This window comes from Ranitomeya variabilis, chromosome 1 (genome assembly GCF_051348905.1).
Source record: "Ranitomeya variabilis isolate aRanVar5 chromosome 1, aRanVar5.hap1, whole genome shotgun sequence".
Lineage (NCBI taxonomy): Eukaryota > Metazoa > Chordata > Amphibia > Anura > Dendrobatidae > Ranitomeya > Ranitomeya variabilis.
This window is the reverse complement of record NC_135232.1, coordinates 841,003,228-841,021,552: the sequence shown is the minus strand read 5'-3', so window position 1 is coordinate 841,021,552 and position 18,325 is coordinate 841,003,228. Positions and strand designations below refer to the sequence as shown.

The 18,325-nt window shown below is 46.2% G+C and overlaps 1 protein-coding gene across 1 annotated transcript in view; it reads left to right on the top strand.

Annotated features, from left to right (window-relative positions):
• Positions 1 to 18,325, top strand: part of LOC143771742 (transmembrane protease serine 11G-like) — a 57,777-nt gene that overhangs the window by 25,485 nt on the left and 13,967 nt on the right. The window contains exons 5-6 of the mRNA XM_077260608.1: positions 1,896 to 2,053; positions 7,410 to 7,448. Coding sequence (XP_077116723.1) covers positions 1,896 to 2,053; positions 7,410 to 7,448 — 197 coding nt within the window. The remainder of the gene's footprint in view (positions 1 to 1,895; positions 2,054 to 7,409; positions 7,449 to 18,325) is intronic.

Here is an 18,325-nt window from a genome sequence, read left to right as displayed (position 1 = left end):
AAGTTCCCTCACAACTCGATTTGATGTTCCTCTGCAATCCACCCCTTCCCTGTATTCAGGTTGGAATGGCACCCGTTTGTCAGGTAGGCCTGGAGTTCTTCCGGGACCCTAGAGTCGCCCCTCTCCCGCAATTGCCCCCCAAGACTTCATAGGTGATATGTGGTAGACAGCCCGCCTGAGACCGACTGTCCTGCCGCTGTTTGGAGTATGGCTTGAAGCTGTATTCTAATCCACTCCCTCGGCGTTCCGGCCACCGGTATTGCGCCTCAGCAGGGTGCTGCCTCTTTCAACAAAACCCCTGCTGGTATTCTCCTTCTGCTTGATCTCGTTTCTCACTCAGCACAATCTATCTCGCTTCTAGTCCTTTCTTGAGTCCCGCCGCTTCCAGGAGCCTGCGCGGACCCGTTACGTTCTTTCAATGCCAAGCCTCTGCCAGGATCCCACCCCTGGCAGAGACCCTACAGTCTCTCCCTTCACAACACCCCCTGCCACAGGGTGTTGCTCCGTTCAATCCCGTCAGCGTTCTCTTCTAACTTCCTGCCTGACCCCCAGTTTACCCACTATGGTGGGGAGTGGCCTAATGAATAGCACCCTTAGCTCCCCCCGGAGGCCCTGCTGTGAAACATATTGGTGTCTGTGATACCTGATTGGAGGAACTCCTTCGGTGCCATCGAACGTACCATGGCTCCCCTTAGCGGCGAAGCCACAGTACTGCAACGACCAGAACTCTGGGGCGCTGCAATAGACAACCCTGATTTTTATAGATACCATGTAGAATAGAGAAAAGGTGAATGTGATTACAAACATTTCTAGCTTTCATCTCATGGCAGTCATCGTGGGGGGGAAGGTGCATATCTGAGTATCATTAAAAACACCTCAATATTTCAACTGTTGGCAGTTAGTTTAGGGGGAGAGAATAGAGCTGAGCAATCTGTAATTTCTAACAAACACTTCTGAAGTTCTCCTCTCACAGCATTGTCAACTGTGCCCCTGTAGGGCCACACTGACTGCCATGAAATGAAAGTTGAAGGTATTTGTAATCACACTCATCTACACAGTAGATGCAGAGATCAGGGCTGAGAGTGGGGCTGTTCTTTTTTTCTCTGCATGATGCCTCCTGTTTATGACTAGTCAACGTCATTCAGGGAAAAAAGTACACACCCCCATGGAAGATAATCTGGTAATGACCCATTGGACTTATCAATTATAACATAAACCTTATTGCTAAAATCTTTGTAACGGAGATTAGAAATTACAACAGAGAAAAGACGTTTTATTCAGTTCTACAGCTATTTCACGATGTAACCTATTTGACATGCTAAAGTTGGTGAAAAGTTCTCTTTAAGATACCCATACTCCTTCAGCTTTCCCTTATAACCTGACAAAATCAAAGAACGTTTGGTTAACATTTTACCTTAATGTGAACTAAGCCCATTCTGGCAAGTATCAGTGCTAGGGAAACAGTGGTTTTGTGCATAGTAGAGCTAAGGAAGGAGTCATATGGCACCCAAGACAATAGGGAAAGAAGAGGTCTGATACACTAGAAATATAAAAAATAATGAATTATTAATATGAAACCCAAGGGGCTGTGACAAATTATATGAAACTTAGCAGGGGTGCAAAGTAGCCATACATAATAGACTCTGCAATATATTCACTTGGCCAAAAGTTTTCTACTTCTACATGAACATGGAGAATTCAGACTGAGCATGTAGATTTATGTAAATGAGGAGGATGCTTAGAACTATGGTCCAGGAAATTGTTGTGGTGCCAGTAACAACTCAATTTTTCTTCTTACGTATTGAAAGCAAATGCAGTTTTGTGCTGAGGCAAATTTTTCCTGTTATTTTAATTATTTACAATGAGTTGATACAATGAATGTCATTGTTTTGCAGCCCTGGGAATACTTTAGACTTTGTGACTCTGTTTGAAGTTTTGAATGCTGACAGCAAATCATTTTCATTTACTTCTGTTCAGAACATTTTCTACAACAACTTAATTAATGCTTCAGCTTCAAGGTTTGACATCGACAAAAGCTCACTTCAGTTGTCAGGTAAGAAATCAACAATAATACTTTATTTAAATAGCGCCAACATATTCTGCAGCACTGTACAATTCAGAGGGGACATGTACATACAATATCAGACATTACAGAGTAATACAAAAACAGGAGTCTTATAATTGATTAGGTAATACATTACACATGCATAATAATGTTTGGTATTCATCCGGTGCCATAAAGAAGTAAACTGCCTGTGACGAATGGATCATTGATTAAAAAAAATGATATTGTTTATAATGATTATCTTTAAGCACCATACTAGTGTTTTTTGTGCTTGTTTTTTATTTTACTACTGGAGTGATGTCACTATTGTAAGTTTACCAGCCGTCGTATTCTGTTCTCAGTGCTGCTCTGGTCGTCTTCCGCTCTCTGTGATCTGCCGGATCACTCCAGTGTTTGCAGGGAGTGCCAGAAGACACTCCTCAATGTAAGTCTATGAGATCAAGGTAGAGGCCCTCATAGACTTATACTGAGAGCTTGTGACTGTTAGCTCAGACTTCCGGTCAGTCAGAAGTTGCAGTCATAAGAAGGTGAATCCGGGACAGGACTGGCGCCAGGTACAGCTGAGCTGAATATGGTGGCTGCTAAACATATTACTAGGGGCAGGGAACAAGGGTTAGTAGCACCATCCATGCTGGAGTGGGGATTTAATAATGCTGGAGTGAGTGCTTACAATCGCCTTCCAATCGAGCTGTTCTGAACCTGGCCCGATCACTGGGGCTAGCTTCAGTATCCTGCACTGCTCCATTCTTGTACAGGCAAATCTGCCTTTGTTTCCAGCTCGGGTCAATGAGGCAACAATGCTGCAAATAACAACACACTTGGCTGTTTTCTGAATCTGAACGCTTATGATCAGCCAGAGGCATAGCTAGGGTTTTGGTTCAGGGGGGGCGAAACTTCTGAGTGGGCCCCTAACCAGGTAACCTTGATTACAACTCGATGACGAAGATAGATAGATAGCCTCCATATACAGTAGCATAATGCACCAAATAGTCCACAATATAGTAAAACGCACTCCGCCGATACAGTTACCTTCTGCGACTGAGCAGGGAGAATCAATCTCCCTGCTCTGCCGCCAGCTATGAGCCGGCGGGGGGCCCAGGTGCCAGCAGTGGGCCCCCCGCCGTCATCGGAAGATCAGCTGTAGCGGCATTTAGCCGATACAGCTGATTGCATTGATGGGAGAAGGAGCGCTGCGCTCCTTCTCCCATCATCCCGCTGTCAGTGTCGGCGTCTGATGTCGCCGACACTGACAGCGGGCGCGATGATGTCACTGCCCGGTGCCTGCTGTCAATAGATCAGCGGGAGCAGCGCAGGAACCAGGAAGAAGAGAGGTGAGTATTTATTTATTTTTTTTATGGGTGCTGCTGCCTTATTACAGGGTCTGCCGCCTTATTACAGGGTCTGCCTATGGGGGGCTGCCTTATTACAGGGTCTGACTATGGGGGTGCTGCCTTATTACAGGGTCTGACTATGGGGGTGCTGGCTTATTACAGGGTCTGACTATGGAGGCTGCCTTATTACAGGGTCTGACTATGGGGGCTGCCTTATTACAGGGTCTGCCTATAGGGGTGCTGCCATATTACAGGGTCTGAATATGGGGGTACTGTCTTATTACAGGGTCTGACTATGGGGGTGCTTCCTTATTTCAGGGTCTGCCGCCTTATTACAGGGTCTGCCTATGGGGGGCTGCCTTATTACAGGGTCTGACTATGGGGGTGCTGCCTTATTACAGGGTCTGACTATGGGGGCTGCCTTATTACAGGGTCTGCCTATAGGGGTGCTGCCATATTACAGGGTCTGACTATGGGGGTACTGTCTTATTACAGGGTCTGACTATGGGGGTGCTTCCTTATTACAGGGTCTGACTATGAGGGCTGCCTTATTACAGGGTCTGACTATGGGGTGCTGCCTTATTTCAGGGTCTGCCTATAGGGGTGCTGCCTTATTACAGGGTCTGACTATGGGGGTGCTGCCTCATTACAGTGTGTGCCTATAGGGGGGTTGCCTTATTACAGGGTCTGACTATGGGTGCTGCCTTATTACAGGGTCTGACTATGAGGGCTGCCTTATTACAGGGTCTATAGTATTTGATGGTTAGCACTCGACAAAAATGTTGTGAATATATGGTGCTAGTGAAAATGGCCTCGTAAATACAAGTTACTTGTTACTTGTTATTACATGGTCTGACTATGGGGGCTGCCTTATTACAGGGTCTGACTATAGGGGTGCTGCCTCATTACAGGGTCTGACTAAGGGGGTGCTGCCTCATTACAGGATCTGACTAAGGGGGTGCTGCCTTATTGCAGGGTCTGCATATAGGGGTGCTGCCTTATTACAGGGTCTGACTATGGGGGTGCTGCCTTATTACAGGGTCTGCCTATAGGGGGGCTGCCTTATTACAGGGTCTGACTATGGGGGCTGCCTTATCACAGGGTCTGTGGGGCAGCCCCCATAGTCAGACCCAGTAATAAGGCAGCACCCCTTTAGGCAGACCCTGTAATAAGGCAGCACCCCCATAGTCAGACCCTGTAATAAGGCAGCACCCCCATAGTCAGACCCCTATAGGCAGACCCTGTAATAAGGCAGCACCCACATAGTCAGACCCTGTAATAAGGCAGCCCCCATAGTCAGACCCTGTAATAAGGTTGCCCCCATAGTCAGACCCTGTAATAAGGCAGCTCCCCTATAGGCAGACCCTGTAATAAGGCAGCAGGCCCATAGTCAGACCCTGTAATAAGCCAGCCCCCCATAGGCAGACCCTGCAATAAGGCAGCACCCCCATAGTCAGACCCTGTAATAAGGCAGAACCCCCATAGTCAGACCCTGTAATAAGGCAGCACCCCCATAGTCAAACCCTGTAATAAGGCGGCAGAACCCCATAGTCAGACCCTGTAATAAGGCAGCCCCCCAAAGTCATACCCTGTAATAAGGCAGCCCCCATAGGCAGACCCTGTAATAAGGCATCCCCCCATAGGCAGACCCTGTAATAAGGCGGCAGCACCCATAAAAGAAATAAATAAATACTAACCTCTCTTCTTCCTGCGCGCGCCGATACAGTTACAGTAGTGTAGCTCCGGGTGGGCCCCCTCAGAGCACCGGGCCCGGGGCACCCGCACCCTCTGCCCCCCTGGTAGCTACGCTACTGTGATCAGCACATAGACACAGGTTTTCACATCTTAGCCATGAATAGCTGATATGGGAATCACGTTTTAAAGTTGACACAAACTAATAAAGTGCGTCATGCTTTCTACACTGAACAAAAATATAAACACAACACTTTTTGTTTTTGCTCCCATTTTTTATGATCTGAACTAAGATCTAACACTTTTTCTACAAACACCGAAAGCCTTTTCTCTAAAATATTGTTCACGAATTTGACTAAATCTGTGTTATTGAGCTCTTCTCCTTTGCCAAGATAATCCATCCCCCTGACATATCAAGATGGCGGCTAGGCAGAAGAAGGTAAAAGGTTTCAGTTTTCCATGCTAAACAAGAGGTCCTCATCCTGCCCTTCCACACAAGAATTTATAGCACTAGAATACACATTGCAGCACACATGAGTGTACTGTATGAATGGTTGGATTATCCTGCTAAAGTGAACCTCGGCTGACATGTGAGATAGGTGTCATTTCCTGCCTTTCGTAATGGTACATGTGCACATGCATGGTGACACATGCCTGGTGACCAGACACACTTGTTTTCTATTAGGCCATTTAAATATCTGTTTATAGCAGATGAGCACATTATACATAGTATGAGGAAATAGCTACAATTCACATTACCATTGTCACTACCTAATAATGTGTATAGTGTAGACATCAACAAGATGGTATGTTGAACACATCTCTGTAGGAAAAATACAGTATGAATAGAAAAATAAAAAGTGAAAATATACCTATTTAATCTTCTAAGTCTCTATTATGACCAAATCACACTAGCTTTTTGGTCCTCCCAACCACCCAGCACCTGGGGCACATGTCCGTTGATCGTCATTTACCTAAACCGCATGCATAGCATATGCAATAAATGTCAAAAATGGCCTGGCACATTAGAAAGCTGTCAGACAACTACTCTTTCAGCGGACAGGCTGACTCTACTATACTTATGACTCAGCTGAGCATGAATATTTATTATAATGGGGAGAGGGAAATAAACTTCCAAAAGATTGGACACATTTCATCGAACATCTGCTGCTGTGGGGTCTACTGTTCACAGCAGTGGGGTAAGATGGAGTGGCATACTAACACATGAACACTGACACGCCATGCATTGTCTATGAAACTGATGGAGATAACTTGGCATTGGATTCAGCTATCTTCATCAGTTCCAAAGATATGAATAGAGGAGCAGTAGTCATACTCAACCATGCCTCTTTACTGGACCCCCACCACAGAAAGAAGGAACAGTGGGACCTTCAGTAATCACACAATTATTGCTTATGTGGTAAACATATTTCTATTAGATACACTCCTCATCATTGATATTGCAACACCAAGAACAAAAAGTTGTGGAATTATGAAAATCACAGAATCTTCAGACATATTAACGATATGCAAATGATGAAATGTCTGGAGAATGTTCTGCCACGCTGAATACAATTGGGCACGCAAATCATCAAGATCCGCTGCTGGCATCTTCCTTAGCAAGTGCTGATCAATGATGTCTCAGATGTGCTCAATGGGAGACAAATCAGGAGATGTTGCAGGCCATAGTAGAACATTTAGGCCACACAGGCTGCTCACTGTAGCATAATCCTGGCATTGTCGTCTTGATAAATGGCTTCTGGGACACTTTGGAGAAACAGCCGTACCACTGGTTCCAAGATTTGTGCATTCTGTACTGCAAGTTAAATTAGATATCACATACCAAGTTTGAGGTATAAAACCTTGTCTACACAAACCATCAGAAGGCTTTTGCATGACATTGGGTTACATACAGATGTCCAGCTACAGGTGACAACAAATCACTGCTCTCAAAGGCCATCATGGTGCAGAGCAAGACAGCATTACAAACTGGAATGAAGGTCCTCTTCAGTGATGAGCTTCGCTTTTGCCTTGAACACAATTATAGCTGTAGATTTGTCCGGAGACCACGTGGGCAATGGCATGAAGAGGGCTTCACGCGGGAATGTCACATTGGTTTTACACCCAGGATTATGGTCTGGGTTGGCATAATATACTGTAGCCAGACCCCTCTAGTCTTTATTCTAGGTGAACTAAGTGCTTGGATCATACTTAGAATAATCTCTAAGGATATGTACTAAATAATAGTTAGTATGTCTAAAAGTTATTTAGAGGCCCTTTATGAACTCAACGATATAATAAATGATAATCTTTCTTTTTAGAAATCACAGTCGTGAATGCAGAAAACCTTCTCTATTATGGTAAGATGACATAACCTCATTTATTTTATTGCTATGACTGTAAAATGTTTTGAATAAATTATCAGTTGATATTTTTTATATTCCTTTCTTGCATTTTTTTGACATCCGAGAGAATATAGAGTATATTCAGGTGATCTGATTCGGCCAAGGTCTTACCTGGTCTGATCTTTATAACCATGGGCAAACCCTCTGTCCTATACACCTTGTCCACAATTATAAACTGTGAGCTGATGTGGAAAGGACATACGGTATATTCCTGAATATTTTCTTCCTCAATTTTTAGAAATTCTTCTTGCCTATTTTCTTACTGGAAGAAACAGCATATTTTTGCCTATGAAAAACAGAAGCATTGAAATGCGACACCCGCTAGGGCCGTGGGGCACTCGTAACTTGGTCGCACAGCAATTTAAGGGTTGGTCACGGCAGTGGTGACCCGGTCTATGGCCCTGGGTGTGCAATGAAAGGGATGAGGGAATGTTTGTAGGGGATTGTTCGTGACGCCACCTGTGGTGTTCGGCTATAGATGGTCGACGCTGCTTAAGGGGACCGCTGGGGCCAGTGGTGTTGCAGCTGAGATGGTTTGGCTCCCCACAGGTGGAGCGGGGCCCCAGGGCTACCAGAACAGTTTATGAGGGATGTTGGACATTGGGGTGCAGGAATAAGGGTGCGGAAAAAGGAGTAGAGGACACAAGGGCTGCAGTTTTCTTTACCTTTAATTCCTGGTCAAAGGTGCAGTCCAGAGCACAGGTAACAAGTGGTAGTAAAGATCCAGGTAGCCTGGAAGCAATTTGGTATCCCCCTAGCCAGGTGGGGATGGAAGCCTCCCTGCTGCGCTGTTCTCTGGGTTCCTGATGCTTTATGCTCTATTCAAGTCCCTCTTACAGACTGTTCATTGAATGGTACACTACCTGCATGGCAGGCAGCTTCAGCCTTTTCCAGGTGTCACTTCCTCGTGCTGACTCCGGGCTCTGATCTGCTGCTGTGCCTTCAGGTGTCAGATGGGACCAGGAGACCTGCAATCTCTGGTCCTCTGGTTTTAGTGCTGGGTCTGCAGTTCTCAAACAACTAGGGACTCTGGTGTCTGATCTTTTGGCGCTCAGTCCTGGGGTGAGCTCAGTCGCAGCTCCAATCCCAGGCTCTCCTCACTTCCTTCCTCTTCCTCAGACTAGCTCTGACTGACTGACTAACCCCACCTCCAGACCAGAACTTGTCAGGGAAGCTCCTCTGAAATCAGGTTTTAGAGCTCCCCCTTCTGGTCTGGAGTCAGGAAAGTGTTGCATGCTGATGTACCTGTTAAGAGGATCCCTTCTTGCTTCCAGGCATGACATTACCCCCTGTGAGGGATGCTTTGCTACTGTGGCATCAGGACTCCTGGGGTGCCACAAATTTACCTCTCAAGGGTATGTGCACAAGGCATAAATTCAGGTGAACCCAACAAGTTTTTCAAGCAGAATTTTTCAAGAAACTCTGCCGTTTTTTTTCCTAAAGAGTAGTGTTGAGCATTCCGATACCGCAAGTATCGGGTATCGGCCGATACTTAGCGGTATCGGAATTCCGATACCGAGATCCGATACTTTTGTGGTATCGGGTATCGGTATCGAAACAACATTAATGTGTAAAATAAAGAATTAAAATAAAAAATATTGCTATACTCACCTCTCCGACGCAGCCTGGACCTCACCGAGGGAACCGGCAGCGTTCTTTGCTTAAAATGCGCGCGTTTACTTCCTTCCGTGACGTCACGGCTTGTGATTGGTCGCGTGCCGCCCATGTGGCCGCGACGCGACCAATCACAGCAAGCCGTGACGTAATTTTCAGGTCCTCAATGCCTAATTCTAGGCATTCAGGATTTTAAAATTACGTTCCGGCTTGTGATTGGTTGCGTGCAGCCCATGTGACCGCGACGCGACCAATCACAGCAAGCCGTGACGTAACTTCAGGTCCTGAATGCCTAATTCTGCATTCAGGACCTGAAAATTACGTCACGGCTTGCTGTGATTGGTCGCGTCGCGGTCACATGGGTGGCACGCAACCAATCACAAGCCGTGACGTCACGGGAGGCAGGAAACGCGCGCATTTTAAAATTACGTCACGGCTTGTGATTGGTTGCGTGCAGCCCATGTGACCGCGACGCGACCAATCACAGCAAGCCGTGACGTAACTTCAGGTCCTGAATGCCTAATTCTGCATTCAGGACCTGAAAATTACGTCACGGCTTGCTGTGATTGGTCGCGTCGCGGCCACATGGGCGGCACGAAACCAATCACAAGCCGTGACATCACGGAAGGAAGTAAACGCGCGCATTTTAAGCAAAGAACGCTGCCGGTTCCCTCGGTAAGGTCCAGGCTGCATCGGAGAGGTGAGTATAGCAATATTTTTTTATTTTAATTCTTTATTTTACACATTAATATGGATCCCAGGGCCTGAAGGAGAGTTTCCTCTCCTTCAGACCCTGGGAACCATCAGGGATACCGTCCGATACTTGAGTCCCATTGACTTGTATTGGTATCGGGTATCGGTATCGGATTAGATCCGATACTTTGCCGGTATCGGCCGATACTTTCCGATACCGATACTTTCAAGTATCGGACAGTATCGCTCAACACTACTAAAGAGTCCTTTGTGCCTTTTTTTTGTTGTTGTTTCCTGAGTGTTGTTCTAAGTCTTTTTAGCTGTCATCCTTTTCCAGTTGTATCTTTCAATCCATTGAATTATGCATATATGCATTCTTTTGAGCAGACTTTTTCTGCAGGAAATCGGCATGCGTTTTTTTTCGCGTTTTTATTGTGTTTTTTCTGGAGCTTCCCAATGCAATAATATAGAGGCAAAAACGCAAAAAATCAGCAAAATTAATGAACATGCTGCGTCTTTTACCACGATGCGTTTTTTCGTGGAAAAAAAAACGCAGCTTGTGCACAAAAATTGCGGAATGCATTAAAAATGATGGGATGCTTATGTATGCTTTTTTTAGCGTTTTTCCCATGGAAAACAGCGGGAAAAATCGCCAAAAAAACACAAAAAATCCTGAATGCATGCACATAGTCTAATAGTGGATTTTACCCAACATTCTTGAACATTGATTCTTACAGAAGGCATTGTGTCTGTGGACTTAGCGTCATGCACTTGAGCTTTTCCCAACATATACTCCAACTTTCCAATAGACCATTATTTTCCAGATGAAGGCCAAGTGTGGTTTTTGGCCTTGCCTGACGTGTCTGCATACCATTTGTTTAACTGTATATTGTTTAACTGCAGACTGTTTTTTCTGGTACTGAGAGCCACAGCATAAAGAGATATACCATGGGGTATGTTTTTTTTTTTATAATGGTCACTATTGTTGACCAATACCATCCTGACTGAGGCCACACTTGGGCAAATACCTACCGAGCTTCTGACAATATGTCCATAGCCCAAATCCATTTTTTAACCCCAACTTGTAAGCCCGCTTTTTTCCTCATATATGATGGCTGATTTAATCAGTCATCATGTGCCTTTAACCCCTTCAGGACCAGAGGTATTTCCATTTTTGCGTTTCCATTTTTTGTTCCACCTCATCTCACGGCCATAACTTTTTTATTTTTCCGTCAATTGAATGGCATAATTAATTTTACCATATCGTACTGGAAAACTGGAAAAAAATTCCAAATGTGGTGAAAAAAATGCAATTTCACAATTGTTTTTGGGATTTTTTTTAACCATATTCACTAAATGCTAAAATTGACCTGCTATTATGATTCTCCAGGTCATTATGAGTTCATAGGCACCAAACATGTCTAGGGTCTTTTTTGTTTCAGTAGTGAAAAAAAAATTCCTAAGTTTGTAAAAAAAAAAAGTTGGCATTTTCCAAGACCCTTAGCGTCTCCATTTTTCATGATCTGGTGCGCCGATCTGACGTTTTATTGATACCACTTTCGTGTGTATACAATCTTTTGATCGCCCGCTATTGCATTTTATTGCAATGTTGCAGTGACCAAAAAAACTTAATTCTGGCATTCAATTTTTTTTCTTCTCGCTACGCCGTTTATTGAGTGGATTAATTATTTTTATACATTGATAGATCTGGCGATTCTGAACACGGGGATACCAAATATATGTAACTTAGATTTTTTTATTGTTTTATTTTGAATGGGGCGTATGGGGGTGATTTGAACTTTTATATATATATTTTTTTTTATATATTTTGAAAAACATTTTTTTTTACTTTTTACTTGCTTCATGCAACACAGGAGAAGAAGAACACAAAAATCCCAGATAAAATCATTATCATAATTTATTCAAAGGACATGTAAACCAAAACAAAATAATAATAGCAATTAAAGGACAAAGTTGAATGGGTGATATCACAGGTATAGCACAAAAAAAACACAGTTCATTTAAGTTTAATTTCTATGTAGCAGATATGTTCATTTGCTATCCAGCTATGACAACCACAGAGGTCTTCTGCTGACCCCGGGTTGTCATGCCAACCCATCAGCGACCCACGGTCATGTGATATGGGCGCCGATGGGAGGAGGTAATGACATGCTCCCTGCATATGCATGTTAAGTGCCGATGTCAGAGATTGACAGTAGCATTTAACATGATAACAGCTGCGGGTGGATCGTGATTCCACCCGCGGCTGTTAGGGGCACATGACAGCTGATCAGATCAGCCGTCATGTGCTGGAAAAGGTGTGGGCTCTTGCGATGAGCTATCAGCACAAAAAGTGGGAGGTGTCCAATGATGGACACTGCACGTCATTGGGCGTTAAGGGGTTAACAGCAGCGTGTGGAATGGATTTGATGCACTCCTATGTGTAGCACAAGAAGACGATTACAGCTTCCAGTCCCTTTGGGGACTATTAAATACAGTAAAAAGTGAAAAAAAAGTTTTGACAAATATTTAAAAAACCCACACAAGTTCAAATCACCTACCTTTTGCCCCATTAAAAATAATTTAAAAAAAATAAAAAATACACATATATGGTATTGCTGTGTTTATAAATGTCCGATCAAAAAGTAAAATAAGTTAATAAGGTCAGTAAATGGCGTAATAAGAAAAAAAGTCAAAATTACAAATTTACGTTTTTTTTGGCAGCCACAACATGGCAAAAAAACTGAGTCTACCCCAAAATGGTATCACCAAAAAATATCAGCTCATGGTGTAGAAAATGATCCATCACGCATCCCCAGATCCCAAAAGAAATTGTTTCTGATTTTAAAAAATGGCGACACAAGGAAAATTAGTTTTTCTTACAAATATCTCTTTGTTTTCACCACTTTTAAAAAAACAAACTATACATGTTTGGTATCTGAGTACTCATATTGACATGGAGAATCATATTGCCTGGTCAGTGTTAACTTATAGTAAACATGGTAAATAAACAAACAAAAAACAATTGTGCAATTGTACTTTATTTGCAATTTCAACACACTTTTTTTTCCTGCTTTCCAGTACATCATATGATAAAATGAATGATGCCATTCTATAGTATAATTTGTCCCGCAAAAAAAAGTTATGGCTCTTGGAAGAAAGGGAGGCAAAAAGGAAACGAAAAAAAGAAAATTATGGATGAAGGGGTTAAGCTCCCTATTGGGCCTCAATATTTTAGATACCTTGGAAATCTTCATTAGGCCGACGTCACATTAGCGTATTGCATCCGATGCAAGATCATCGGATGCGATATGCTAATGACACTCGGCTCCTGCTCTGCTGCGAGCAGGAGCTGAGTGTCATGCATCTGTGCTCCGATTCTCTCGCACAGGGAGGATCGGAGCACAGCTGCGGAGGAGGTGGAGAAATGAATTTCTCCATCTCCTCCATTGCCGGGGTCCGCTTATAACGCACATCACTCAGATGATATCCGAGTGGTGTGCGCTGTCTCACTCGCACCCATAGGCTTATATGGGTGCGAGTGAGCCGAGAGTTTTCCTCGGTCCGAGACAATCGCAGCATGCTGCGATTGTCTCGGACCGAGGAAGACTGCCGACAAAAAGTCGTCTGCTGGGAGCTGCCCCATATGTTAACATTGGTCCGAGTGCAATGCGATTTTTTATCGCATTGCACTCGGCCGTTTAAAACGCCAGTGTGACACTGGCCTAAGGTATAGAGCAGCATCACTAATCTAACATTTTAATTCCATTATTCTTCTCTTGATATTTGTTGCTTTCTGTCCCCAAAATTCATAATACATACAGTATATACAGTATATTAATGAGGCTATGTTCTGAAGCTCTAAACAGGGGCAGAATAAGGGAGGGATAGACACCCCCAGCCATGCAAATCCCTTGTGCAGTGCCAGTCATGAGACTGATACTAGGAGGTGCCTGTCACAGTAAGGATCAGTATACTCAGCACTCTTAAGGTCCATTTACTTGGACCACCTGGCGGTATGATACAACTGCCGATGGGTAAACTTTTACTGATCATCAGTCATTTAAATACCTGTCTACACAGGCACACCAAAGTAAAGGAGCGATATATACTAGATTGCTCAGTATATATAGAAATCCATGGTTCTTGACAGCGCGAGTCCGGTTTCCACAGGACGATGTGTAACACAGGTACTAGGATGCAGTGACACAGAGGCACAGAGCAAAGGGTAACAGGGGAAAACAATTACTTATTTAATAGGTACAGTACATGGACAAGCTCCTCGCAGGGAGCAACAGGGAATAAACAAGGTGAGGAAGGTGCTGAGTTCTTCCGGCTGCCCCGCCTAACAAGTCGGGCGGTCACCGGTTTGACCCGCTGAGCCCCTAGTCCGTTATGCTGCAGCGCAGCAGGGAGTAACTCACTGCGATCCTGTCATGGTTAAGCTGCAGCTGCCAATGCGGCCCAGCCCATAGACGCCCCCAAGCCGACCAACCTCAGAAGGCGTGGGGCGCGCGTCCAACAGGGACGCAATACGGACCCTTTAAACCGCAGAGGGGGACCCGGGCCTACCCGAACTAGGGGAGGGCAGAGACCGGGGTTCTGTGGCAGCTGAGCATGTAGACAAGGAAAGAGACACGTAGGACTTGATTACACCGCACAACTTCAGGTATAAAGAAAGTAAAGTTTACTAAAGTAAAGTCACACAGTACAAAAACAAAACATGATGATATCAGGCTCCCGATTCCACACCTCCAGAAGGGTACCACCCAGTGGAGCCCAAAGCACCAACAGAACACCGAGGCACACATAGGCGGGACATCAGGACCCAGGCAGGACATCAGGGTACACGAGGACATCAGGACGCAGGCAAGACATCAGGATACAGACAGGACATCAGGACATCTGGACACAAGAAGGACCTCAGGACATCAGGACACAGGCAGGGCATCAGGACACAGGAATACTGGATAGACATCTGGGACACTGGCGTGGCAGCCCAGGTCATCAGCTGGGACACTGACGTGGCAGCCCAGGTCATCAGTTACATCAGGACATCGAACACAGGAAGGACATCAGGGATACCGGATAGACATTTGGGACACTGGCGTGGCTGCCCAGGTCATCGGCTGGGACACTGGCGTGGCAGCCCAGGTCATCGGCTGGGACACTGGCGTGGCAGCCCAGGTCATCGGCTGGGACACTGGTGTGGCAGCCCAGGACATCAGTTACATCAGGACATCAGGGTCCATGAGGTCATCAGGACACAGGCAGGAAATCAGGGTACAGACAGGACATCAGGACATCTGGACCCAGGGTCACTGGCAGAAATCAGACATCAGACAGTCGTTCGGTTCCGGACATCCGACACGACCTACAGGTACCACCAGTCATCAGGCTCCAAGTTCCAGGCAGCGGTCATCGGGTTCCAGACTGCGGTCGTCAGGCTCTGGGCATCGGAACTAGGAAGGAACTCAAGCGTGATGGTGCAAGCACCGCCGTACTGGATGTGAGCCAGATGGGTTTAACACCGCATGGTAGTCAGAGCACAGAGTAGTAGATGCTCAGCAGAAACACCGGTTTCAAGAGACTCAAAGTCACTGGGAATGAGGCTCCAGATGCAGAGGGATTCCAGGAACATAATCACAGCAGACACAGTTCAGACAGGTTCAGGTACAGGACAGGTTCAGGATCAAGGATTCGGGCCTGGATATACCGCCTCCAGGACAGGCGCCAGAACAAGACAAAACAGGAATCAAGGCAAGGACTTTGGTACCAAAACATAGACAGGAGAGGTGCAGGAACAGAAACACACATTGCAAAGTTCAGGAGCTTTGTGAGTAGTTCAGCCCCGCCCATAGGGCAGGGGAACATTATATAGGATCTGCCCCTCAGCAATTGGCTGGGGACAGCATTTCAAGTACACACCCTAACCCTGATAAAAGGGGAGGTGTGGCCGCGCACTCCCTAAGCACACACAGAAACCATTACAGCACAATCAGTGCAGGATCTGAGGCTCAGGGCACCTGACTGGGACTGCAAGCACTGACCCACGTGGAAAGACATGCACCAGCTGCAAATGACCTCACAACCCGTGGACAGCTTCACAGCAGCAACCAGGGACCGCACATGCAGATGGTCCTAAGCAGAAAAGACCTAACCACCATGTATGTGCAGCGCCCCAGAGTCCTTGTCGTTGCAGTATTGATGCTCCGCCGCTAAGGGGGGCTATGGTACGTCTTATGGCACTGAAGGAGTTCACCTGACCAGGTATCACAGACACCAATACACTTCACAGTCTGGCCTCCAGGGGGAGCTAAGGGCGCTATGTATTAGGCCACTCCTCACAATCTGGTAAAACTGGGGGTTAGATAGAAAGTTAGACAGAAAGCTGACTGGGTTGGAACCAGGCAACATCCTGTGGCAGAGGGTGTTGCAGGGGAAGATTCAGGGGGGTCCCTGTCAGGGGTGGGATCCTGACAGAGGCCTAGCGAACAGAAAGAACGTTACGGGACCGCGCCTGCACTTCATTGCGGCGGTACCCCAAGAAAGGACAAGAAGCGAGGTTTATTGTGCTGAGTGAGAAACGAGATCAACGCAACAAGGAGAAACACCAGTAGGAGTCGTGCTGTAAGACGAGGCAACATCCTACTGAGGCGCGCAGCCGGTGGCCGGAAACACCGAGGAAGTATTGAGCTCCAGGCCTTACTTCAAACCTACGGCTGGACAGTCAGTTATAGGCGGGCTGTCTCACCCAAAATCACCTAAGCAGACACAGGGGGCAACATTTGGAGAGGGGCGACTCTAGGGTCCCGGAAGACCTCCGAGCCTACCCGTCATACGGGTGCATCCTAACCATATCATCTGGGGGACGGAGAAGAACATCAGAATCAGTTGTGAGGGAACATCAGAAACAGACACAACAGTTGTGAGGACTATCCCGTAAGCTCAGCAGGGAAGGACTACAACACACAAGCGCTAGAAGGTAGGCACAGATTTCCACCTGCAAAGGGAACTCTGGAGGTGCCATTGGACCGGCCGGACTCAAGCAGCCCGGTTAACCGTATTCCGGACTGAGGATCCTGAAGCCTTCAGTAAAGAGGTAAAGAGACTGCAACCTGGTGTCCTCGTTATTCCTCGCGACCTGCACCACACCACAACATCATCACATTCTCAACTTTCACTGGACGCCCCTCAGCAGGGTCACGGACCGGGTCTAGCCACCGTGACAACCCCAGAACCGAGACAGAGAGGCCCGGTACCGGGTACCCCTCGGCCCTGCGGCAGTGGGGGCGCTCCATATGGCTGTGCAGCAGAGCAGGGAACTGAGAAGGCTCCATCCAGGTAACAGCCAACAGTATCCCAGCTCAAATTAGGGGGAAAAGAATAAAGGGTTAAAGCAAACATATGGATTGTCATGCCGAAAACCAGAAACAGACAGAACGGCATGACACATCCTCCATTCGGCGTTGTCCCTCTGCACGCTGGATGAGGTCTGAGAGTCCTTGCTGTACCCGGCCGTAATCGCTGCCATGCGGCCTCTCTCTACCTGCGACTCAGCGCCGGTCCTCACTAAGTCCTCTCTCTGGCGAGAAACGCCCCTGTCTTTTCCCGCACAAAACCTCTTATACTTCCCTGGCTCACCATGCCCCCTCTACACAGGCCAAGGGTCTGCTCCGTCCTCAATCTCCCTCCCCCCTGCAACAGAAGGCCCGACCCCAGCAGTTCTGGACCCAGTGCCTTGTCAGCACCCACAGCGCGGTCTTCTCCTCTACAGATGCACCACCAAAAACAATGATCTGTTGTGATTCCTGTTTACACTAAAAGAAGGCCATTTAGCGAGTGTTTCCCTGATTATCTTGTAGTATAAATGCAGCTATAGCCTCCATGTGGCCCGCCAGCTGATCTCTCACATTGCCTCATGCTGCCAGACACTGCTTGTCTGTTGTAATACACAGTGGTGCAATAGGAGATTGGCATCTATACGATAATCCAATTCACTAACGTAACCTATGCTTCACTGTCATAATCTCTTATCTGACATATAATTAATTTCCTAGATACAAAATAGCAACCATCAATCATTAGGGTGGATGATGGATATTTATGTTACATATTAATCCATATCTTTCACATTGCGATTTTAATTCCAGCAGTATAGTGATGCCAAATAGGAGCAACATCCATGCTTATCCTCCCTCCAAATCACACATCACCACTTGTGCACTTGACCCCATCCCATCCCACCTCCTCCCCAACCTCACCACCACACTAATCCCATCCCTAACCCATCTCTTCAACCTATCACTAACTTCTGGTACCTTCCCCACTGCTTTCAAACATGCCACAATCACACCTATCCTCAAAAAGCCATCCCTTGACCCAAGCACTATGTCCAGCTATCGCCCAATATCTTTGCTCCCATTTGCATCCAAACTCCTTGAGCAGCATGTCCACGCTGAACTTTCCTCTCACTTTGCATCTAACTCTCTCTTCAACAACCTACAATCTGGCTTCCGTCCCCA